Genomic DNA, 27,359 nt, shown 5'->3' with positions numbered 1-27,359 from the left:
CCATGTTAATATTGTTATTATTATCCACTCTGTATTGTATTTTTCTGGCTAAATAAACTTTCAATTCAATTCAAAAAGTAAAAAAAAAAATCAGATACTTTTTCTAGTGGGTTTACAATAATGTAGGGTGTACTGAATGGTTTTGTGTTGAAGATTTAAGTAAGTGTGATTAAATGGTCCACTAGGATGCAGTAAGTTACTGTGGTCAAGGGAATGACTAATGAGAAGTAATTTTTGAGAGTGGAAAACCAAAGAAGGTTCAGTCTGCATCAGTGGGAAAAGAAAAGTGGACAGTGAGCAGATGTGAAGCTTTTTAATGTGTACCTTATGACACAGAACATTTGTAAATATTTGTGTGGCTTTATGGGGCTGATCACTTCATTAAGTATAGTACTGAAAATAAGGATGGTAGAATAAAATAGTTGTTTGTCTTCATATACTAAATTTAGATTTTTTTTTAATTAATGATATTCTCTTTTGTCAACAGTCTCCTTTATAAAGACAATTTTGACATCAGTGTCCCCATCGCAGAAATGGAGGTTCTACCCCGCCAACCTCGCCTCGAGTTTAAGGTACTTTTTATCTCGGTTCTGTCATTATCCCAATATCTATCACCAATACTGGTATTGGTGAGACAGTCACCAAAGAGGGCTAGGAAGGATGACTCCTCCCCTTCCACCTCTTTTCCATAATTCTCTCCTCCCCCCTCCTCCTCCCCCCTCCCCCTCTGCCTCCTGTCCTGCATGCTGAACAACACTAAGGTAAGATAAAGTACCGTATTTTTTACATTTTCTTCAGAATTTTTTCAGTGTTAAGTGGTTGTATTTGGGGGCCTGGAACGGATTTATCCTATAACGAACGAATGCTGTCTTGCAAGGATTCCAGCAATGCAAGTTATATTCTGCTGAGATACAACTGACGCCTTACACCTGAGTGGGTAAAGCTTGGGCTCGTCGGGTCATGTTTGACATCACTCTGGGTATGTCATGCACACGAGTGATGCTTCATGAAAAATTCTTGGTTTTCAGAGCTTTTCGGATTTCGGAATTGCAGATAAGGGATTGTGGATCTGTATCAACAAATTTCAAAGGACATACATCTTTTATATCTTTCATAGAAAACCAAACTGCTCTTGCAATGGTGACTGATATAAAAAGAACATAACTGTATAACACACATGTTAGTATTATTGGTATTTAAATACATAACCACATGTAATACTTGTTTGTGCGCACAATTCAACCGCATATGAAATCAGTAATACCAGTTGCAATGAAAAAACTGTGCTCATATATTTCTGATGAAAATCCGCAAATAGTCAAAACTGCAAATACAAAATCTGTGAAAAACGAGTGTGCACTGTACTGTACAGCTATTCATGGGAATTATGTTTTTTGAAAATTCCCATGACAAGTCTATGAAGCACAAACTTCAGGGGTAATGAAGAAAAATGAATTTAAGGGTTAATGGGGAAAATGGGGTTACGATTTTCGGCTTTAATTTAGGCTTACATGCTCAATCATCTTTTATCATAGGACTCACTGTGGGTTGTACGGATCCATTCAGCATTTGTGAGGGATTACTTGTGATTTATCTGTAGTGTACTTTGGTTTTACTGACTGTTGGCAAGTTGTTTGTTTCTGCCAACACTTGGAAATAACCATTTGAAATCCAGCTAGTGTGGGGTAGCTCAGAGGAGCTTCTGGGTCATTGCTCTGTAGTTATCTTCTACATTCTCCAAAATTCAGGTGAGGATAATTTAAGTGCCTTCTTTTTCAGTATGATTATGTGCTTCATGACTGTGATCTGTCTTACTAAATTTAGCTCCAGTATGCTTTAAATCCTGCTGTGACATTAGGACTTCGGCCATTAATTGGAGTTGTTCATAAGTGAGGGATAAATGCAGCAAGGTGTGCTCTCAAGGTTGTAAACTGTCTTGTTAATGAGTTTGATGATATCCTTATTCTAAGCCAGTTAAAACTAGGTGTGCAGACTCCTCAAATAAGAAAATCTCTTGTATTTTTTGTCTGCTTCCTATCTACTCGCCTGTAGTTCTTGAAATTTATTAATTCCTTATTCTTTTTTTTTTTTTACTACACATATAATTCAATAATATCTGCACCTTTACTAACCATCTTCAGATTTTATTTTAATTTTTTTTAGGTAAGTTATGTGATGATTATATTTTTTAGGTTGATCATGATACCACAGCACTAGTATGGGAGTGGCTACCAGTCAAGGTTCACTTCACCAACAATGAAGAAAGTATAGCTTCAGACATATCCTTAAGCTTTGGACTAGACCCTTCTTCACCTGTTAACCTGGAGCATGCCAGTAAGTTAGTGATGTTAAGTTTATTTGGTTTATGTTTATCATCAAGAAACTTATTCATCTTAGGTTTTCTTTTTCACATGAAGGAGAGCCCCATCATAATGTTACAAATTACTTAGTTATATTGTTTATTATTTAATATGTATTTTAAGTTTTGCGACTAATTGGTACTGGTTTTAGCACTGCAAAATTTAAAAATGGCAAAACTAGTGACGTTGAAATACATGTAAATAAGCCTAATCAGTTCTGCGGTGTCACCCGAACCCTCCTATAATGACCTACAACCCACCCAGAAAATGACACTACTGTAATGTATTCATACACATTTATATTGTACATATTGTTGATAACAATACTATTTATATACACTCATACTGTAGAATAACTTTCCTTGATGGAATCAGTGAATTGCTTGACGTGGCTGGTTGGTGGGTTCCGAGGCAGGGAGGGCTGGTTACTGCTGCCTCCCTGCCCCCTCCTCTAACCTCAACATCAAATCCCTCAAAGTCTTGAGGTAGCTCTTCCACCAACAAGTCACCCAACACTTCAGTTTCATCATCAGTGGTGCCATCATCATCTCTTAAAGCAGGCATGGGCAACCTTTCCTCGGTCATTGTCCGCATTACAATTTAGGTATTTCTCAGCGGGCCAGAACACCAAAATTTATATCCTACCTTACTCAAAAGTAATGTTAATATTGTATTAGCACGGACAGTGAAGCAGTTTATTGTCACGTTCACATTACGATATTTTCAGTTTACAATCGCAATCTATTTCCCATTTATGAAACAAATCCATCAAAATATTTTTTAAGTAAAATGTTAATGCTTCTTGGCATTTAACAGAAGATGAATGAAGCAATCTGTGAATACTGTACAGTAGTACCCCGATTTACGCAGTCAACTGAACCCACAGGGTACCGAGGAAAGTGAAAACCGGGTAAAGTGAACAACAGAACATATGGGATTAATTCCAATAGAGACTGGCCCGGCCCCCAAACTCCACTTTTTCCGACACAATACCTATGTTGTAGTAAAAATAACATCTAAATTTTATGATGGTATGCTCACACAATTAATATTTAAGAGAAATACAGTCGCCAGGTTAATGTCCATTCAAATAATGGACTCAAATCCCCCCCCCCCTCTTCCCAGCTCACTAGCTCCTACCTCTCTGAGAAATGTTTGGGTGAAACCACTAGATTTTAACGTTTAGTAATAAATAATACCTCAGACTAAAGTTAGGATAATATAATTGACATTTCTGGATTCCTTGCAGGTCAGGGAATATTTTGAATGTAAACTTCATATATTTTGCACAAAAGATAAAATATTTGCTTTGTGTAAACCAAATTATTACATTAGATCTAAAATTTGTATGTCTAATGCAAAATCCATGATGTTTATATTCAAAATGATCATCATATTGTAAGAATTCCAGCAATGTAAATTATATTCTGGCAGGGTAATTTGTATGAATTTTATGAGCTAAATAAAAAAAAATAAAAAATAAATTATACTTCACCGCTTATATGAGTAGATGCACCACGGAAAGTGAAAGTAGTCCGGTTCTGGCAAGGTACAGAACAAGGTACCGTGTAAATGAGAAATCTTGGAAAGTGAAACCGTGTAAAGCGGGGTAATACAGTTGTACCCCGCTTAACGCAGTCAATTGAACCCACAGGGTACCGCGTTAAGTGAAAACCGCATTAAGTGAACAACAGAACATATGGGATTAATTCCAAAGAGACTGGCCCGACCCCCAAACTCCACTTTTTGACGACACACAACTATGTTGTAGTAAAAATATTATCTTAACTTTATGATCATAACATTATTTTACAGAATAACAGCTCTGCCTACCAGTTGTGAACACATTTAGTTTGAATAAATGGACAGCTACACAAACATTTTCTATGAATCAATCAGCTATTTTTATAGAAGAGGAGCGTGGCTTACAGGCCAGGTTAGTGTGGAAATACTATAGTTGCTAACTGCTATTGTCAAAGCTAGCTAAATCTTCAATATGTAGACTAAGTGATTGCATTACACCAGTTTCTTAGTTGGATTTTGGGATCAGCTCTTCATATCTGATTTTATCCTTTCCTTCTTTTTGTACAGCACAAGTGTGTACATCTTCGGGTCTACTCAGTGACAAGTTAGGATCACAGGTCAACAGTTTTAGTTATGGAGAAATGGGTGTTGGAGAACAATCATCTGTGACATTCTATGTTAAATCTCTCACTGCATCTGATCGAATACTAACATTAAAGGTAAGTACTAGTTTATTTCTCTTTGCAATATGGAGTTTACCCAGGCCACTCAACCACGGCCACAGTATTGATTTTTTACTTCACGAATGTTCTCGATTCCTATCTCTCAAAATAACCCGAGGATTCTGTACTATATTACCCTGTGTGTGTATATTTCGAAAGCCTGTCACAGCTTTATTGTTCGTGATGAATGATATACACCCTAAATTACTGGTACAGGTATTCCCCGTTAGTCGACGTCCCATTAACCGTTGCTTCACATAACCAACGATTACATATTGGGGAAATACAGTGTTATTTCGATTTAATGAATTAATTCGAGCCACCCCTTTCCGTTAAATCATAATTTCCGTTAAATCGAATTTAGGTTATTTTCGCTCGATTTAGCGAGCTAGGTTTAAATTGAGCATGATTTCGTTAAATTCCTCTCATGCTGCTTGGCGCGTGGGGTTTGTTTACATCCGCTCAGTCTGTGTCCTACTGCCACTGTGTGTGTTGTTCACTGCTACCTCTCGGTTAACTAACTACTGTGCTTAGACATCATGCCGAAAGTCTCTCAGAAGTCTCAGAAAGGAAGTGGTGTGGGGGAGAAAGTCTAAAGAGTGCAGCTATCAATTGGGAAAAAAGTTTGGAAATTATAGAAAAAATGGATTAAAACACCAAACTCCCAAGTTTAAGGTAAGCCATGAATAATGTTTCTAATGTTTTATGTACATATAATATGTCTGAGGGGTCTGTGTAGGTGTCTGCATATTAATGAAATTAATTTTGATTTCGCGAACTAGTTCACTAAATCGAGGGAAAAAATGGAAAAAATTCCTTCCGCTAAATCAAGAATTCATTATATCGGATTCTGTTAACTCTAGAGTATACTGTACTGTACCCCGCAAGTTTCGTTGGTCTGGCGATTGGGGGAGGATCGGCAGAGGTCTTTGTTGGTCCGGTGATTGGGGGAGGATCGGCAGAGGTCTTTGTTGGTCCGGTGATTGGGGGAGGATCGGCAGAGGTCTTTGTTGGTCCGGTGATTGGGGGAGGATCGGCAGAGGTCTTTTGAGTTTGGTGGGCAGTGATGTGTTGGGAATTCTTGCCATGAGTTCACAAGTTTGTATTTCGTGATTAATCAAGATTCTACGGTGTATACAGTCTTCACATCTCTCTTTCACTCTCTCTTTTCTCTTCTCTTTTCTCCTCTCTTATTTCTCTTATCTTCTCTTACATTCTTTCTCTTATATTCTTTCTCTTGAAATTGTTCTTTCTCTTCTCTCATTTCTCTTATCTTCTCTTATATTCTTTCTCTTACCTTCTCTTATCTTGTTTCTCTTCTCTCATATTCTTTCTCTTTTATTTGTTCTTGCTTTTCTCTTATTTTTTATCTTCTATTTTCTTCTTTTTCTTCAACTTTGTGTGTTAGGTGTGTTATGCAATCATGCCTAAATGCCCCAATGATTGTTCCTCTTCTGTTTAACCTATAAACAATGGCTAGGGTTTTAAGTAGAGCATATATTTTCTTTAATAGGCCCAACAAGAGCTAATAGATATGAGATGACACTTTATATGTGGGACTGGCCTTTGCCATAATCCCAAGTTCGTTTTTATTTTGATTACAACTTATACAGTATTCTCGTATGATCAACCTATTATGGTGTATGTTTCATCATGAACAATATAACATACAGTATTAAATACAGTAGAATAAAATATGATACAGTATATAATTTGACTTCAAAGTAAAACACAAGCTGAATAACAAGGGAAAAGGGTCCCTGACCTGAGGGGTGGATTAGGTTAGGTTAGGGTTTTTTTATTCATTATTATATTCTTGTATGATCAGCCTCTTATAGTGTAATTTTCTTCTTAAATAATATAATATATTAAATAATAAAAAAAATATTATACTGTATATAATTTGTAATATGACTTCAAATAAAAGGACAAGGTGTATCAGAAGATAATCTCTTCACTACTCGCTGGGTGCCATCAAGGCTGGCTTTCTACCTGAATATTATTGATCCATTATTATTATATTCTACTGTGATCAGCCTCCTCCCTCTTCCCTTCCACAACTTAGTAACCTAACAAAAAAAAATCATTTTGAGAGAAGCCATTTTCAATATTATATCCGTAGATGGCTGTATTTCTCCAGTAACTATATAGAACAGGTGTATAGGCATGGGATATAAAAATAGTGAGAGGTGCTCTTGTTAGCAGGCCTGCTGAATCTAAAAATTTTCTGTTTGCCCACAGAAATTTCCACTAACCCTTAATTGTTTTCGAAAAGGTGGGGATACAGTATCTTTTAAAATGCTTAATGGCAGAAACAGTGGCCATAGCATCAGTCAGCCCTTCAGCCAGAGGGGCTGGCTGAGGGGAGGAATGGCAACTCAACTTGAACCCAACAGTTCAACACTGGTGAATGACAGTCTCAATTTATAACTTTTAAACTTTTATCCTCTTCGCCACTGATCGGCTTGTTAGCCGCTTGGGCGATCGGTCACGTCTCTTTTCATTTATCTTTTTCACCAAAAGATCGGCTCGCTAGCCGCCCGGGCAATCGGTCCCGTCTCTGTCACGCACTGTTGGCAAATACTGTACCTGAACCCGCTCCAGTGTTGGTCAAGTCTTGTCTTGAAAGAGCTCACACTCGGTGCCGTCACAACACTCTGGTAGATTGTTCCAAAAGTTTACAACCCTCACTCCGAAAAAGTTTGCCCTCACGGTTTTCTGGACTTGCGGCTTCTTCAATCTTGAGCTGTGACCCCTTGTGGGGCGAGCGTCCGCCAGCTCCAAGTAAGAACACTCAACTGAGTAGTGCCCCCTGAGATGCTTATACACCTCAACTAGGTCCCCCCTTGCCCGTCTGTAGTATAAGCTAGGCAAGTTCAGGCGCTCCAATCTCTCAGGGTAGCTGAGGTGCCGAAGTGCAGGCACCAGTCTGGTGGCCCTCCTTTGAACATTTTCAACCAACTTATGTTTACATTCCTATATTAATGCTTAGCATGCTTGCTTTATATGTCTGCTTTTTTCTTGTTTGACAGTCTGAACGACAGAGGTATATCAAGAGTAGATGGGAGTTTTTGGGGGGTGGCTGGTCCCTAACCTCCTGAATTTGTTATATTCTTATGGAATTAATTGGTTCAAAAACTGGGGTATACCTATATTTTAACAATTACCTAAAAGAAAACTATCATATTGTTTCCAACAGCTTGAGTACACTGTGTCTTTATCCTCTGGTGGATCTGTTGTCCATTGCCCATGTGTGAGTGAAAAAAACATCCATCTTCAGGCAAGAATTCCATTCCAGGTATGAACTAATACTGTTGAAGTTTGTCTTGTGTTTCATCTTTAAAGGATGCTGTCTCCGTATTGAAAGCAGTTGTCCTGTACAGATTTAAATTTCCAGAGGTCACATTTTATGACCTGCGTACAGTATATTGGTCATCAGTAAGTGAACTGTTAGATGTGTAACATTATAACATTAATCAAATTCTGGCAAAGTATGCCTTTAGCCAGAAGACTGCCCAGTGTCAGATGCTGTTTTCTCCTGCAAGTAGCACTTCTCACTTAGTTGGATCATGGTCAAAATGCATTCATTATTTCAGATGCCTTAAACTCTTTTGGGACTAATGAAGTTTATATACTGTACATTGTCTCAGTTCTTAAAGCAGCACCAAACCCTCACCTATTGCTCTCATTTTGGTGTTCCAGCTTCTGGTGTCTTCATATTCAAAGCGAAGGAGGGTAATTGTTAAGATTACTGTACACTTTGTAATTTTTTTTTATGTTGTGTATTCGTATTCAGTGTTGACCATAATCATTTTTTAATAGCGTCAGAGCAAATATTCTACATATAAAGCTTACTGTCATTTAGAGGTTAAAAAGTTTAAAGTAGCATAAGAGGATTTATAGGAATAAATCATTATGAAATATGATTTTGTATCTTATATACTCAAAATGTTTATAAATCAACTGAAGCAGTTATGTACAGTATTATTATTTTTTTCAAAGAAATCATGCAAAGCATTAAATTTATCAACTTTACAGTACTTATTTGCTTTTATTTTCTTCTAACAATGCTTTCATTCCCAGGTAACTGTGGAAACCCAGTCATTAAAGTTTGAGAAAGTAGGAAGAGTGGCTGGTGGTGAAAACTTCTTGGTGGTGCCCAAAATTAAATGCACCTCTCATGTGCCCATCACTTTCACTGACTCCTCTCTGGCTCTGGTAAGTGTTCATCTGGATTTATGGAGAAAATTTTTTGTACTTTGTCAATCATTTTCATAAAATTTTGTTTCTATCTTGAAGGGCTACTGCACACCACTCAGTGTCACAACACATGTACAATACTTTATTGAAGAATTTTTTAATTGTTGGTTTAGCTATTACATATGGTAATTAGAGATCTACCGATATCAATATTTTGGCTGATACTAGTGCCAAGATCTAGCTGATAACAATACCAATACTCCAATACTTAGAAATGGCTGATACTCTTTCGATAATGATACTATAGTGCATTTTTTCTCAGCTGAGAAAAGATGCCCCGCCCCATCCTCAAGAGTTACAGCTGATTGGCTTTTGCAAATCTGTCCGATTTCGTTGGGATGACCTCTACTGACGAGAAAGATATTTAGCTAAATTATATAAAGATACATACATTCATTATTTCAAACATGAGCATGCAGGAAGTTTATCAGAAATCTTATACAGTACATGAATTAACTGTTAACTCTGGTAACAAATTCACACTTTCGGAGGATGCATTTAATATACGTAGTATACTTATTTTTACCCACAATAAGGCATACTAAGACAAATTACATATCAGTAAAACTACATTATGCAAAAACTAACATTTTAAAAGATCAGAATCACACTGAAATATTACAAGGCCGCTGGAAATTGGTGGATGAGTGTGACAGACTTGGGCGCTCGAGCAAACAGCCGTCAGCAGAGGCAGGAATATAACTGTGAACAACTTCATATTTCAAGGACGAAATCGGACAGATTTGCAACAGCCAGTCATCTGTAACTCTTGAGGAGGGGGTGGGGCATTTTTTCTCAGCTGGGAAAAAACGCACTATATCAAAATACACAATTACAATAATACGTATTGATAATTACACAATGCCAGTACAAATTCTCTAACAATATAAGTATAAAACATTTAATTTGATGCAATACAGTATAAGTACGGTATATAACAAATATGTATAGTGCGTAGAGGGGGTCCTCGACCTACGAACGCCCACTGATACGAACAGGGTTAAATTTGAAATTTACAGTATTTTATTTACCTGATGACTTATTTTTACCTTCATTTACTGTATTTTGTCATTCTATTTCTTCTTTTGTCTTAGATTAAGTAATTTTAGATGTATATAAGGACTTAGGCTATGATATACAGTATATTCTGGGTTTACGCGGCTAATTTAACCCATGGAGGTCCGCGTATAACGCAAAACGCGAAAAAAAAATAACAGAACATATGGGATTAATTGAAATAGAGACTGGGCCGACCGCCAGACTACCCTTTTTCCGACACAATACGTTTTAGTAAAAAATAACATCTTAATTTTATGATGGTATGCACACACAATTAATATTTAAGAGAAATATCAATAATATTAGGTTTTAAACACTTACGTTAGTAGGAGAGATGGCTGGGCACACTGGGATGGGGGGTTGGTTCCGAGGCAGAGAGCAGATTATTGGCCCTCACCTGTATCACTTGTATCACCTGTATCACTATCCACCACAGAGGCTAGATGGGCCTCCTTGTCAAATCCCTCAAATTCCATATCCTCACTATCACTGACTTGGGCTGGCTGTGGTGGGTTGCGGGTGAAGAACTCGTAATGTTTTGTTGACGGCTAGCTTTGATATGGTTGTGATACAGCTGAACATAGGGCTCCATGGATTGCAACTGAAGGTTATTACACACTTCGTTAAACCCCTTAAGTTTTAATTCTGAGAGGAAGGTATATTTTGGTCGAAAAATTACTAAGGTGTAAGACTTACAATTTCGACAGTTTGGGCCCAAAATTAGATTTTGTTGAAAATCACATTACAGTAGGCTCTTGCCAATAACAATAATGTTTTCGACAATAGCGGTAAGTTACACTACATACCCATTTTCGATAATTACGTCTGGATTCTCTTGAATAGCGGAGATATTACAGGAAGCGTCTGAGCGCATCAATGATAGCGTTTGTTTGCCGCCATGTTGATGACGTAGTTGTCCGCTCCTCCTCACTCTCACTCTCAAACACGCTCCGTGGAATACAGCGCTGCGCCCACGTGTGAGATTTTCGCCTCTATAACCAGTGGTTGCAAGGGTCGGTGATCAACAATGGCTTCCGCATTTTTGCCTGTGGGGGTTAGGGGAGGTGGTGGAGGGAGTGATTTGCCGCCTGAATGCCCGGGAACTTTTAAAGTGAATGAGAAAAAAGACCCCAAAGCTATGAGACAAAGCCACAAGAAGCGTGCCTACTCGGTGAAGGATAAAGAACAGATTGTTGAGCTCATTGAAAGTGGTGCACGGAACATTGATATTGTGAGGAAATCAGGGTTGGAAAAAATCATGATTTAAAAAAAAATAAAACAAATCGATTTATTTGATTTAAATCGGATTTTTTTTATTTAAATAAAATTTTTAATTTTTTTACTAATTGCATTAAAATAGTATTTTTAAACCATAAAAACAGTATTTTTCAACCAAGGCTTATTCAGGATAATAAACAGAAAATTGGCATTAAGATATCTATGCAGTAGATGTACCAATGGAATTTAACACAATAATATTCTTTTTGTAAAATAAAAGAAAACTGGTAACATATCTTACATTTGAGTGCACGAATCCAAACGTAATAATGAAATTTAACATAAATGCTCTTATAGGATTACAGTGTTTCAAAAATTAATAACTTAACTTCTTCAAGTCAACAGAATAATAATCTCATTTTGCAAAAAAAATAATATTGTACTGGTAACAAGTTTATTTTCTTACATTTGTAGGATTATAGTGTATTAAGATTTACCGGTAATAACTTCAAGTCAACAAAATATTCTCATTCTGTAAACAACAAAAATAGTTCAAAACATTTAAATTAGCTTAGTTGAACATTGAAATGCTTATGTACTGTGACAAGCTTACCGCAGATGCCTTTTCCTGTCCTAGGCGATTTCTTACCTTTGAGTGTACAAATCCATATGTGGAAAAAATTCTCTCAACCCCTGCTGATGATGCAACAGCTGTAAATAATTGCCTAGGAACATCCATTACATTTTCTGTCATATCATTGGCAAAATACCGCCACCAAGCAAGGGGTGAGAGAGATTTTACAACATCTTTACCAAAATAGACCTCTTTAAATGGTGCACATGGAAGGACATTAATGTTGAAAGGAAATGTGGAAGAGACTCGCACACATACTGTTCTGCAATGTCTCACTGCTCAGGAGTCAGATGTCTGCCCTGATACCTTGGATCTATCACATTAGCTAGAAAATGGGCAGGTGTCAATGCTACTTTGATTCTCTTTTCAAAATTATCCATATCCTTCTTATCTGTTAAATACTCCTTAATATTAGTTTTCAGTTTTACCCAGATTTCTACAGCATCACTTAATAGGGTATGTTCTCTCTGGACACAGTCCAATGCCACAGCAATAGGCTTAAGTTTCTCTAAATAGTCTTCTGCAGTTCTTTTTAATGCCTTATCATTAACTTTCCTTTCGATTTTCTTATCAATGTCTTCACTATTTTCTTTGCACACTTTGACAAGGGTCTCCCAGTTCTTTAAATAAGATTCAATAGAATCTGTCATTGTGTTCCATCGTGTGTCTGATGGCATTACTAGCATTGTTCCTCCTGCTCTTCTATACAAAGATCCTGGGATGTGATGATTTCTGAAGTACTTAATGATTTCAGTAATGTGCTCCTTAATGTTCTTGATTTACAGGTTTTGTGAAAGCAATTTAACAGGTGTGCAGAGCAACCATATGTTATAATGGATTTATCTTGTCCAAATTCACTTCTCATTTTTGCCATATAAGCAGCATTATCTGTTACACAGCTTCTTACTGTGCATCCAAATTTGTCTTCACACTTTTTTTGTAGCACACTCAGCTAATTTCTACAGATATTCAGCTGTGTGTCTTGAATCTGTGTCTATAGAGTCAGCAAGATAAATACGGCTGTCCGCTGTTAAAGTTATACATACTATAGGCTCATTATGGATATTACTCCAATACTCCATCCATCCATGGCCATGCAAACTGTTTTCCCACTAAGTTCTTCTGAATAATTCTTAATCACTGAATCGTTGGCTTGATCCAAAAGAGACCCTCCAATTTGATGTCTATTAGGTGGAACATATCCTGGTCTTAGCATTTTAATCATATTGATAAACTCTTCGTGCTCCACTGTCCGGAAGGGTGAATTTGTTGCATATATATAATTAGCAACTTGCTGATCCAAAGTGACTTTTTCAGACTTAGTAGTTTTTATCACAAAAACAGACTATAGTACAGTACATAATTATGTAAATCCAAATACAGTATTACCCCGCATTACACGGTTTCACATCCCGCGATTTCTCATTTACGCGGTACCTTGCCAGAACCGGACTTTCACTTTCCGCGGTGCATCTACTCATATAAGCGGTGAAGTATAATTTTTTTTTTTTATTTTTTATTTAGCTCATAAAATTCATACAAATTACCCTGCCAGAATATAATTTACATTGCTGGAATTCTTACAATATGATGATCATTTTGAATATAAACATCATGGATTTTGCATTAGACATACAAATTTTAGATCTAATGTAATAATTTGGTTTACACAAAGCAAATATTTTATCGTTTGTACAAAATATATGAAGTTTACATTCAAAATATTCCCTGACCTGCAAGGAATCTAGAAATGTCAATTATATTATCCTAACTTTAGTCTGGGTTATTATTTATTACTAAATATGTAAATATACTATTTTCTCCCAATCGCTTCTCTGGTAGGGAGGGAAGGTGGGGGGTAGGAAGGGAGGGAGGGCGGAGGTGGGGTATTTTGATTGACAGATAGTGTCCTTGAAGAATATTTCTTTGTTTATTTACTGAAGATATTTGTTTTAGCTCATAAAATTCATACAAATTACCCGGCCAGAATATAATTTACATTGCTGGAATTCTTACAATATGATGATCATTTTGAATATAAACATCATGGATTTTGCATTAGACATACAAATTTTAGATCTAATGTAATAATTTGGTTTACACAAAGCAAATATTTTATCTTTTGTGCAAAATATATGAAGTTTACATTCAAAATATTCCCTGACCTGCAAGGAATCCAGAAATGTCAATTATATTATCCTAACTTTAGTCTGAGGTATTATTTATTACTAAACGTTAAAATCTAGTGGTTTCACCCAAACATTTCTCAGAGAGGTAGGAGCTAGTGAGCTGGGAAGAGGGGGGGGATTTGAGTCCATTATTTGAATGGACATTAACCTGGCGGCTGTATTTCTCTTAAATATTAATTGTGTGAGCATACCATCATAAAATTTAGATGTTATTTTTACTACAACATAGGTATTGTGTCGGAAAAAGTGGAGTTTGGGGGTCGGGCCAGTCTCTATTGGAATTAATCCCATATGTTCTGTTGTTCACTTTATGCGGTTTTCACTTTCCGCGAAATTGGGGTACTACTGTAATGTTATTAGCCTGCTGCATTGCATATACTTTTCAATCATGTAGAATAAAAAGAGATAACATTTATTAGTAAAAAAATCATTTTGATTTAAATCATGATTTTTTTACTCTGATTTAAATTGATTTAAATCATAACAAACCTGGAGAAAATTGAACTGTCCTGAGTCTACAGTGCGAAATATTAAGAGGAACTTAGAGGAGACCAAGAAGAGTATTGCTCTGGCGAAGAAATAATTCGGTAGTGATGAAAATGTGAGGCGAGCTATGAATGGTAAAAGTGATAGAAACAGGTTGTTAGTGATAACAGAGCATTTTCTTGTGAAATGGTTGGCTTGTAGAATGAAAGGCAGTGCAAGTCTTAGCGGCCCTCAGATACGGAACAATCATCACACCAAGCACCTCAAAAACTCCCCCAAACTAAGTGTTATATCACACAAACTCTTTATTTTGATGATTGAATAACAATTCTCTTTATTTCAGCAAACAATAAGTGTTATGCAGGGCTTCTAAGGGGAAAAATTGGGTGAAATTCTTGGGGCGGCAGCACCAATAAATCCTTTTTACATGTATTTTAATGTGACACAAATAACGGTTTCGCTAATAACAGCATTTTTCAGGCACCTATTAAACGTTATTGGCGAGAGCCTACTGTATGTTTAAAATAACTAATGGACTAATATTAATAATTTATATTTACAGGCTAATGAAGTTAGTCAAGTTGGCACAGAATCCAAGTCACAGGTGATGAACACAGAACTTTCTGAAGGAGAAATGGGAGTTGACTGTTTCTGTATTTCTCTTAGTAAAAAATCTCTCCCAAACTCAGCTTTAACTCTTGGACAGTATGTCTTATATTGGAAAAGGTTAGTTCGCATTTACAAATTTCTGGTTATTCAGTCAAGACTCCTAATGCACTGTACTCTTGTTAATTGGGGTAGTTATAATTCAGATTTTGGCTTAATTCATATGTTTTTAAAAAAATGAATTGAGCAATTTGAAATTGGAATGAATCTGAAATAACTGAGCGATTCCAAAAAATCAATTTTATTATTATAGGAATATATTATGAAATAGATTAAGATGAATGAAATATAGAAATAGAATTTGAATTATATATTAAGATAATGTTCAAAACTACATTTTGGTGTGTAGCCGGGGAGAGGGGTTGGCAGGTGGCGGAGGAGCACAGCTCACCTCCCCCACTCATCAGCCTGCGGCTCCCTTTAAAATGACAATAGGCAATTTCACCATAATTCCCATATTACTTAGGTTCATTTGGTGCTGGGTTAATAAAACATTATTAAAAAGTAATTAATTTTCCCCCCAAAATCCCACACACGATCCCAGATGAGCTATTGCGCCGTAGTCTATTCCCAGTCTCTTGTTTATAGATCGGTAACAGCTGATTGGTCCCACTTTCCCTCACAATGTTGCCATCACTCATCATCTCTCAAACACTGTTGTTGTCACTGCTCAAGAGGGTTGGTGCTTACCACAGGATCTGTCTTGAGCACTTAGTAAATAATATTGTAGCATATTTATCAGAATTTTATAAATATTATTGTAGTGTGTAATGCATCTCCATATGCCCTGGTTTATTCACTGATCAGTTGTCTAAGTACAAAAGTAGCCAGATCGAGTCATTTATCAATTAATTTTAAAATTGAAATTAAAATTAAAATGTTATAAGACATTGGTTTGGTGTTGTTAATGTGTTTGTTGTGTAAGTACCTTGTCATGTCACATCACCTTCTGCCTTGTCACCTCATCCCTCACCTTATCACCTGACCTCCTGCCTCATCACCTCACCTCTTGCCTTGTCACTTCACCTCTTGCCTCGTCACCTCACCCCTCGCCTTGTCAGCTCACCACGCAGTATTACATTTATTTATTACTGTATTATTTACTTTATTATTATTGTATGTACACTCACGCGCCATAGTTTTGATGCACCCTCTACCCCTACACCTGACTTGATGGAAGTCGTAGCCTTGGCTTCATACTGAACGTTCCCACTTCCCCCCACCCATCGTTTAATGGTGCAATGTGGTAGCTCGAAGCTTCGCTGGATTGTACGAATAGCAGTTCATGATGTAATATTTGAGAGAATATATGCACGATATAGGTTGTGGTAGCTCGAAGCTTCGCTGGATTGTACGAATAGCAGTTCATGATGTAATATTTGAGAGAATATATGCACGATATAGGTTTTTAGTGACTTCACAACACTTTATTTACCATCACTACGACTTCCCTCGAGCCAGGAGTAGGGGTAGAGGGTGCATTGAAACTATGGCACCTGAGTGTACATTAGCTTTTGGCTTGTGAATAAAGAAACTACAATATACTGTACACTAATATAAAGATATAAAATAAAAAAAAAGAGATTATGGTTATATTTTGTGTGGAAGAGTAGCAGGCGATTTGGCAGCAACACACCATGAATTGCCAGATTACTGTTTACCTCACTGCCTAGACATTTATATCACACAAGTGTTTCAACACCCAAAAAATGAAAGTTAAGAAAATCTTATTCAGTTTTTATGGAATGGAGATTTTGCATGTAACCAAATGGAGTGAAAAAAGTTGGGGAGAAGAGGTAGAGGGTGGCGAGGGAGTAAGGAGGGAGTGCTGGCTGGATTGACAGGACAACTCTCTCTTTCTCACTCATCAGTTTGCGATCCCTTTATAATAACATTATTCAATTTCACCATAATTACCATGTTTTTTAGGTTCATTGGGTGCTGAGTTAATAAAACAATATTATAAAATAGTCAATCCCCCCCCCAAAAAAAATTGCACACTCAATCCTAGATGAGTTATTGCATTGTATTATATTCTCAGGCTCTTGTTTACAGAGTGGGAACAGTTGATCGTTTTCACTCTCCCTAGCAATCTTGCCAGCACTCAACCATCTCTCAAGTACTTTGTTGTCACTGTTCAAGAGGTTGGTGCTTACCACGGGATCTGTCTTCAGCGCTTAGTAAATAATATTGAAGCCTACAGTATTTATAAAATGTAATAAATATTATTGTAGTGTATAATGGGTCTCCATATGCCCTAGTTTATTCACTGATCAGTTGTCAAAGTTTATAAGTAGCAAAATTGAGCCACCATGTTTCATTCAATGGTAATGAAAATCATTGTTGTGAACATACAATATCTCCATATCAAATACTATAGGGTATGTTATAATGATTCCATTGCATGCTTATTTGCTTAAAGTTCTCTCTCCACTAACACTTCTTGAGCATTCAAAGTGTAGACTGTATTTGTTGTAATACATATACCCCTAATTATATTAATACTTATGAGAAAAGTTCCTCATTATAAAAAATTTCACTCTTAAGTCACGTTTCTCTGGAACACATCCTCGACATATAATGAAGACACATTTCTTTACTGTTTATATCATGCATAACCAGTCTGTAAGATTAGAATTATTTTATATTTTATTTAATTTTTTTAGAAATATACCATAGCCCAGTGTCTGGGGGTTAAGAGTGATAGGTAAGAATTAGTAAAATGGTCACTATGGCCACATATATTAAGTGACTGAGATACTTTTACAGCAGCATCATGGCTAATAGGAGGACAACAGCAGCACTGACAATTTTGAAATTCTAAATCTGGTCATCCTCAGTTTTTGTCTACTTTAATTTATATTATAAGTGACTGTTAAGTAAAAGAATATATCTTTATTTACAGATCAAATAGTGATTCCCCAGCTGTTAGTGTAAGTGTAGGTCTTCCTTCAGTAATGGTGGAACATTGGGGTGTGTGGGTTGAGTGTGAGGTGGCCCCACAAGGAACAGTGCGCACCCCACTACCTCTGGCTTACACCATATCAAACCATGGTGCTCACACTGCAGAGCTTGCCCTCAATATGCAAGTATCAGATGCATTCATGTATGCTGGACACAAGGAGGTATGTTTTATGTTGATTTATTCCTTCTGTGCTTACTATTGAGGGTATTGTTCTGCATTATGAAAAGACAGAATTCTAAGGATCAACAATAATGATTGTCTGACAGTGTTTAATGAGTTGCCATCACTTTTGGTTTAATATATTTAATTCCTCATATGCAGTTGCATAGTGGTGTTTGATCACTCATAGCAGCACTATTATGGGAAAAAAATTAGCTTGATGATATGGACGTTTCTTTTATGATGGCGTCTATACAAGCAGTCTTGTTTTAGTAAACTAACCTTGATCCTGATGTCTACCAGAATACTTTACACACTACAATAACTTATCTTCCATGCACATTGCTTGACTACTTGATTATAAAAGAAAAAGAAGAAGATATATGAAGTAAATTTGTTGTGTATTTACAGTATATTGCAAAGTAGTTAGGGGAGTATATAATGTTGCAGCAGTACAGGCCCCTCTATCTCATTATGTTAGTTATGATGGCCAAATAGACCTATGAATCCAGGTTTAGTTTTCTCATCTGGTTTTGTACAGAGCTTCTTCTTATTCCTTGAAGGTAATTGTCTAATCTCATTCTCATTTTAATTTCTTGTTTCGTATATCTAGGACAACTTTGTTTCCCTTGTCTTTTAAGAGTTTTAAATGTCTTTAGAGGTCATTAGTAACAGATTACTGCTGGTTTTTGGCAGTTTATGAGAATCATGTTGAGTACGTCATCTTTTCTTTTGGTATGTACAGTATGTACAATTATACAAAAAAGTCTCTCTACACTTACTGTGCCTTATGTTTTGAAACCCACGACGAAGAATTTTTGAAAACTTCCCCGTTAGACTCAATCCTCGAAGATTTGCTTTTACTTTACCTAAATTCTCTGTCATGAGTTTCAGAACATAATGCTAGGGGGGTGTAACATGACCTTTTTCCTTTGATTGTACATGCATTATTCACTTTTTGGTGACAATTTTGAATTGTCTGTGGCAGGGTATACATCTGATGTTTTTGAGAAATTTGAACCTAGCTTATCCTACAAAGTCCAGGATGACACCGTATTTATTCAGTTTGAGTTAGGGAGAGGATCCCCAACCCAGTAGGAAAAAGTTATCCCTTGTAAGGGGTGTGTGTGTCTATCTAATCCTGAAGCATGTGTAGCAACTCCTACTTTCTCTGGTTCTAACTGGTTATGGATTAAAAGAGTTGTCTTTCAGACAGCAGTAGCTAGAAATGGAGGATTGCTCCTGAAATCCTCTTTTCTGGTTAAGCCCAATGCCAGCCAATTCCAAAACTAAAGCAAAAAGGATCAGCTTAATCCAGATCCATTGCTGTGTTGTTATGAGTATTGATTGAGCATTCACCAGCTGTAATAAGGCCTTCAGCTTTCTTCCAATTGTACCAACTCCCCCTTTGAGGATGACACTACAAGGAAGCTGGATTGGTTGTCAGCATTAGTGGAACACTGTTCAACAAGGACTTGAGGATCCCTAGAAGTCACCCTGTATAATAAGAACTTCACAGCTTCAGTCTCTATCAGAAAGGAGATTTCAGGATAAATCTTCCACATTTTATTGTAGTTTTGTTTTAACATTTGTAGATTGTAAATTATCATGTATTTTCTCCACAGTATAGCATTTTTTATTGGATTCGTAAGATAAAAGACCTATCGTAAAATTAAACCATTAATACTCAATACAAATCATAGTTTGTAAGTGTAAATTTGATTTTGATTGTGATATATATACAGCAAACACTATACTGTGTATGAGAAACTTAAGTCACCAATACTATACTTACATTCATACGTGGAAGTTTGGAGCTTGATGAAGTGGTGCACTATACATAGGGAGACATCTGGTTACTGAAGCATAGGGGATCATCAGGATCACTGTTGGAAGAGGGTGATGCAGTGGTGGAGAGGCAGGTGGTGGAGAGGCAGGTAGTGGAGAGGTGCGCAACCGGGACGTGGCATGTGGCAGAGAGGTGGAGGGTGGCTGGGAGGAGGAGGGTGGAGCGGCAGCGGTAGCTGCTGGTTTTTTTCTTTAAAAACATCGTGATTGGTAGTTGTTTCATCTTTTCTTTGGTTTTCAAACATTTCCTACTAGGGAAACAATACCTGGTTGATTCCTCAGATAATCTTGAGGCTCCATTCCCATGGAAGGGTCGTGGTCAACAATGAAATCAGTTACCATCTTCACCTGTCGAAATAGTTCACCAAAATTTTTTCAAGCCTCAACCTTCTTGTTGCAATTCCACAATTTCTTCTTCTTCATCTTCCTCGGAATTTTTTACCAATTCTTCCAAATCCTCTTCTGTCAGTTCCTCTCCATGCCCATCAAGCAGCCATGTCCACAAACCCCTCACCACCCAACTGACGTGCAACACTCACAATGTCATTCACATCCTTTACTATGGATGGAAATCCCTGGAAGTTATTCACACACTCAGGCCATAAAGTTCACCAGCAATCATTCACTGTCTCTGGTTTGAGTTCATTGAATGCTTCACTGATGTTGGTAATGCAGCCTGCAATGCTGTACTACTTCCAACACTTGCTAACATCAGGGTTAGGGTCTGTGTCCATGGCACTACGGATATGACCAAAAGAGCGTCGGGTGTAATATGCCCTGAAGGTGCGTATTACACCCTGATCGAGAGGCTGAATAAAAGCAGTGGTATTAGGGGTAGGAACACCACCTCTACACCTGGATGGCTAAACTGTAAACTTTCTGGGTGGCCTGATGCATAATCTATCAATAATAGCACCTTGAATTCCATCTTCTTGAAAGCAAGGTACTTTTCCACTTCTGGGTCGAAGCATTTATGGAACCAATCCAGGAATGCTTGCACAGTTACCCATGCCTTTTTGTTGGACTGCCAAAAAACTGGCAAAAGGCTCTTGTTTTTACTCTTTAAAGCCCTAGGGTTTGCTGAGCGGTAAAGCAAACCAGGTTTAATCATGTGGCCAGCTGCACTGCCACAGAAGATGAGCGTCACTCTGTCCTTGGCTGCCTTGTTTATGTATGTTTTACCAGGCAATTTTTTCCAATATAGACTGGATTCATCGGCATTAAACACTTGCTCTGATCTATAGCCTTTCTCTTCTATTATTTTCTTCAATTTGGCGGGAAATGCACCTGCAGCTGTGTGGTCAGCTGATGCGACCTCCCCAGTCAGCCGCACATTATGAAGAGAGAATCTTTTCTTTAAATTCTCGAACCAATCTTTACTGGCACTAAAAGTTGGTTGAGTCACTGCACTAGTCCCTTCACCACCTGTTGACTCATAAAAATGAACATGAGGACTTTTAGCATTCTCTCAACTGACATTAGGCAGTTTTTAGGGTCCATTTTCACAAAGAAACACGAAAGTTTTGAGAGTACAACACAAGATGTTGGGTTATAGGTACTGGGTGAGCGCGAACAGAGGGAAATGAGATGCCTTGGGTGCGTGGGGTGACTCGTTGCGCTGCAGGAAAAGGCTCACAAGCTAGCCACCATAATCGCCATCTGCTTACCACAAATCGTTGAAATTGCAAACCCGCGAATGGCAAAGGTTTACTGTGTGTAATAATAATACAGTGGTCCCTTGGTTAACGAACACAATTTGTTCCAGAGGGTCGTTCATTAACCGAAAATTTCGTTAACCAAATCCATTGTTTCAATGGGATATTGGGTAATTGGTTCCAGCTCACAGAAAAGTACATACAAAGTAAAAAAAAAAAAAATGCAGTAAAGTACACTTACTTTGAGGTGTGTATGTAGAAGGCTTCTGGTTGATGATGATGATGATGGGAATTATAAGTGGGGGTGGAGGAGGAGAAGGGAGAAGAGAAGGAAGTGGGGGTGGACGAGAAGCATTTTAATGCTTCTTGGAAGGCGAGTCACCTTCCATAATAATGTCAGGAACCTCTGGGCTGACAGATTCTCCAGCGGGAAAATCCTCTCTCCTTTTTGAAGAGGAACACTGAGGGGAAGCATCTTTCTCACGCTGCCTTTTAGAGAAGAAACTGTCAATTTTTCGTTGTGGGGCATTTCTCCTCCTGATCATTAGCTGGTTCTTGAAGAAGGAGACCACTTTGTCCTCCACAGTACACAAAATCGGTTCTGTTGTTTCCACATCAGGGTGCCTTGAAGCCAGTTTCCTGAACATCTCCCAGTGGTGAACAGCATCTTTTAAGTCTGAAGAAGACATATGGTCATCACTTTCCTTTTCCTCCTCACCACTGTCTGTTTCTATTATCTCATCCAGTTGTTTCAAATCTTCAGGAGTAAGTTTCTGCTCATGAGACATCACAAGCTCTTCAACATCATCCTCCTCCACTTCAAGTCCCATTGACTGACCAATGGACACAATCTCCTTGTCCAACTCCGTTTCTTCCTCAAATCCATCAAAATCATGGACTGCTGTTGGCCACAGTGCTTTCCACGCAGAATTCAGGGATCGAATGGAGACTTCTTGCCATGCTGACACAATCAATTTTACAGCCTCCAGGATGTTGTATTGCATCTTCCAGAACTGTGCCAGTGATAGATCAGGATCAGTGGTAGTTACCTGATGACACCTTCTGAACATTTTTTTCATGCACATCTTCTTGAAGTTGCTGATTACATTTTGGTCCTTTGGCTGCATTATTGATGTGGTGTTGGGAGGCAAAAACAGCACTTTGACAAAGTCAATTCGAGCTTCCAAAGTGCTGGTAAGTTCAGGGTCATGACCAGGGGCATTATCCAGAAGGAGAAGAGCCCTTAAAGGAAGTTTATTGGTGGTGAGGTAACTCTTCACAGAAGGGCAAAACACCTCAACTGGCCCATTCATTAAAGAGCTGTCTCGTTACCCATGCCTTACGGTTTGACTTCCAATAAACTCCAAGCTGTCCTCTCCACCTTTTGTTGCTTGAACACCCTGGGGTTCTCAGAGTGGTATACAAGCATAGGCTTCAGTCGGAAATCCCCTGAAACATTGGCACCAAGCAATAGAGTGAGACGGTCCTTCCTGGGTTTAATGCCTCGGTAAAGAAGCTTCATCTCCGGTGAGGAATGTCCTTTTGGGCATTTTCTTCCAGAACAGACCGGTTTCATCCACATTGAAAACTTGCTGTGGAAGATAATTCTCTTCATACATCAGTTCCTTGAACTCCACTACAAATTTTTCAGCTCCTTCTTTGTCTGCACTGGCAGCTTCACCATGCCTGACAACACTATAAATGTCACTTCTTTTCTTAAACTTATCGAACCAGCCCTTGCTGGCCCTAAACTCTTCAAACTCAGTTTCAGAAGAACTAGGTTGATCTTCCTTCAAATGTTTGTGTGTGTGTATATATATATATATATATATATATATATATATATATATATATATATATATATATATATATATATATATATATATATATATATATATATATATATATATATATATATATATATATATATATATATATATATACCGTATTATTTTTTGTTTTTTTTTCAGGTACGGTTACGTGTGTTGCCAAGCTGCAGTGAACGAGTGACATATACACTGTATCCTTTGTTAGCTGGAAATGTTCATTTACCAAAGCTAACATTGAGCGTTGAGTCCCACTCTCCAGGGCAGCCCACATCCCTAGATGCTTTGCTAGCTCGCACTCTACCTACGCACGTTTACATTATGGTAAGACATCACTGAATTTATCAATATGAATATAGTACAGTATCTCACCAGCTGAGTTTAATTGTTATCCTTATATGTTATAAGAAGCCTCTCGCTTTTAGCTGTGCCACAGTATATATGTCTTGATGGTGTTAGTCTATATATTATCTTAGCAGTAAGGAATGATTTCATAAAGTGAAGGGGGGCCAGTAAGCTACCATAAGCTGTTTTAAGTAAATATGTAAGTCAACAAAGTTCTAAAGAAATTCTTGTTCGCTGACAAATTGAAGAACAGAAATAAGAAAAAATGGGGAATTTGGGAAAGAGAGTGAGAAACTGAAGAATTCTTAGACTGTTAAGTTGGATGGGCCATTCACTCTACAGGAAGTTATAATTACATTACTGTACCACGATACAATTGGCCAAGAATATTTTTAAAGCAGTATTAAGTTGTTAAAATTTATTACTGACAATTAAGTACAGTAGAACCTCGATAAATAGGACTAATTGGGGCAGACCCCAGCCCAAAAAGTGTGAAAGACCAAAGAAAACGAACATATTTGGGGGGGGGGGAGTTGCAAATTTGAACTGTTTAAAGAAAATTAGTTAATATTATGTTATTACTGCACTTCAACATCTAAGGTCTTTAAGTTTACAACAAGGTTATAAAAAGAATATTACATCAACAATATAAAAAAATGAAACAACTCTCTGGGGGTGAAAATCACACATAAGTCTGGTTGTCAATAACTGTTTTCACTGAGATGATTGTTATTTACTGTAAAGTGTTTTATGTAAGCAACCACAGAATTTTCTTATGAATAAAGAGAAAACTGGATACTGTACAGTACTATAAAGATAAAAATAAGAACAATTAAGTGTAGGATTATATTGTATGTGGAAGACGAGTGCTTATCTGGGAGCAGCTGGCAGAGGGGAGGGTGTAGCCCGGGTGGGTACTCTCTCCCCAAGATTCCTTTAACACTTCTTTATGCAATTTCACCATAATTCTCATCTAATTTAGGATCATTTGGTGTCAGGTTGATAAAATATTATCCTAAAAGAATCAGCTTTTCTGAAAAAAGAATCCCACACTGAACACCATGAGTCATTTGTTTACAAAGGGCAAACAGATTATTGGCTTTCCACAATGTTTGTCTTCAACACTTAGTAAATTAGTACAGTTTAATCGTGTATTTATCATCACTTAATAAATACTGTTGCAGTATAGTTGTCACTATATATCAATGGTAAATTTGCATAAGCGCACCCCACTCTGTTAGAAAGTCAAAAATATATTTTTCTAGTGTATTTGTGTGTGTTTAGGCCGAATATGACTTTAATTTCCGTCGGAAATTGGCCTTTTTTTTTTATCAAATTTTTTTCGTGGGACGTTTTCCGAAAAAATAAAGGCTAAGCGAATAAAAAATACACCAAAAAAACACTAGAAAAACCAAAACCAAAACCAAACCTAACCTAACCTAACTGACTCTCACCATATGATGGAATCACCTATTTCTTACCTTATTGGCCTGGTTCTTGTTCGTCGTTGGATTCTGAGATTCTTACACAACGCTACTTATGTTGGTCTTTGCGATATTTACATTCAGTCTTGCACTTAGGACACTTTACTGAGGTTGGAAGAACACCATGCGATCGAAAAAATGCTTCGTTTTTCCCCCAAAATGCAATCAGCTCTATATAATTTAAGTGACACCCATCGCAGACTTCCATGGTCGGAAATGAATTTGAATTTCGAAATATGAGAAACCCCCCAAAAAAATCGAATTTGATTGGCCAAAAATACCACGAATTAAATAAAAAATAATTTTAATTGGTTGCAAAAAAAAAAAAAAGCCTTTGATTGGCCGTATGACGTGTACGGGAACGCACGTGCGTGATGATTTATGAAGGAGACATGCAGTGAGGGAGGTGAGGTAGGCGATAATGGCGGAAGATTAATGGAAGAAAATACAGTAGAGAAAATTTTGGATATGCTATCTCCGTTATTATACATTTACGACGGTAATGTAATACAGTGGTCCCTCGGTTAACGAGCACAATTCGTTCCAGAAGGTTGCTTGTTAATTGAAAAATTCGTAAACCGAAACTATTGTTTCAATGGGTTTTTGGGTAATTGGTTCCAGCTCACCAAAAATTACATACAAACTAAAAATCAATGCAGTAAAGTACACTTACTTTGGGGTGTGCATGTAGAAGGCTCCTGGTTGATGATGATGATGGGAATTAGAATGGGGGTGGAGGAGAAGGGAGAAGAGAAGGCATTGGGGTGGAAGAGAAGTCACCCCATGCTGCCATTTCACCCATAAAATTTTAGTTCACTTGGTGAAATTCAAGATTATTTTCTTTAAATCAACACTGCACTGCATTTTATATTGTCAATATGTAAAATATATTTCAAAATGACCAATAATTTGACTGGAAACACAAAAAAAAAAAAAGCGTTTATGTTGAAGAGTCTCAAACAAGATGTTCCTTTCTCTGAACTGGTAAACAAACTGACGCCAAGCTTGGTGTGTTGAGTGGCTGTTTGGCGTGTAAAAAAACTAGCTTCCTATACTTCAATTATGTTCAATAATTGTTAAAATGACTAAAAAATTTAATATAAAACTATTAAAATTATTGAATAGTACAACCTTCTTGATATTTACTAAAATGGTAAGGAATTTAAGCCCTAAAACCGATTACTGTACAGAATTGGCAGACTAATACTACAGCTGGTGGGCAGCCAAATGCAGGCGAAAACATGTTGGGAAAAATTCGTAAGGAATTTGTTAACCGAGGGTTTGCTCGTTAACCGAAGTGAAGAATCTTATGGAAGGTAATTCGTTAACCGAAATTTTGTTAACCGAGGGATCACTGTAGATCAAAATTTTCTTATAATTAGACGTCTTATTCGAATATGATAATCGATTAGTGGTTGGAATGTTGGGTGTGAAGATAATAAGTAATATTGTAGTGTACAGTATTATGCATCTGCATATACCCTGGTTTATTCATTAATCATTTGTCTGAGTGTACAAGTAGTCAAATTGTGCCATCCTATAACACTTAAGGTAGTAAATAACATTTTTAGGAAGGTTTCTTCATATAAAATACAGTACTATACAGTGTGTTATAGTGACCCATGTTGTAAGCTGGTCTGCTGAAAGATCTCACACAAATGCATCTTGGGTAAATAACCTTCTGATACAGCTTATCCTTTTATTTTCAAGTCATATTACAAATTACATGCATTATTGTATTTTTTATAAATTACTGAAGATGTTATATTAATCATGAGCAAGCGAAAACTTGTTGAGGTCGGCTCGTAAGAAACTCGTTAATCGAGGGATTGCTCGTTAACCGAAGTTAAGAATCTTATGGGAGGTAACTCGTTAACCGAAATCTCGTTAACCAAGGGATCACTGTACTGCATCTCCTCCGATTTCATGAGCCTCCATTTTACATACAGTGGTCCCTCG

General features: G+C 37.2%; 1 protein-coding gene across 3 annotated transcripts in view; it reads left to right on the top strand.

Moving 5' to 3' along the window:
- The window catches only part of LOC121869078 (trafficking protein particle complex subunit 11-like), a 75,364-nt gene that overhangs the window by 45,106 nt on the left and 2,899 nt on the right, over positions 1-27,359 (top strand). For all 3 annotated transcript variants that reach the window (XM_042370219.1, XM_042370229.1, XM_042370237.1), the window contains exons 15-22: positions 488-572; positions 2,193-2,334; positions 4,452-4,603; positions 7,806-7,904; positions 8,690-8,824; positions 15,015-15,178; positions 18,024-18,243; positions 23,716-23,895. In XM_042370219.1, coding sequence (XP_042226153.1) covers positions 488-572; positions 2,193-2,334; positions 4,452-4,603; positions 7,806-7,904; positions 8,690-8,824; positions 15,015-15,178; positions 18,024-18,243; positions 23,716-23,895 — 1,177 coding nt within the window. The remainder of the gene's footprint in view (positions 1-487; positions 573-2,192; positions 2,335-4,451; positions 4,604-7,805; positions 7,905-8,689; positions 8,825-15,014; positions 15,179-18,023; positions 18,244-23,715; positions 23,896-27,359) is intronic.

This window comes from Homarus americanus, unplaced genomic scaffold (genome assembly GCF_018991925.1).
Source record: "Homarus americanus isolate GMGI-L3 unplaced genomic scaffold, GMGI_Hamer_2.0 scaffold32583, whole genome shotgun sequence".
Lineage (NCBI taxonomy): Eukaryota > Metazoa > Arthropoda > Malacostraca > Decapoda > Nephropidae > Homarus > Homarus americanus.
This window is presented reverse-complemented; position numbering and strand designations above follow the sequence as displayed.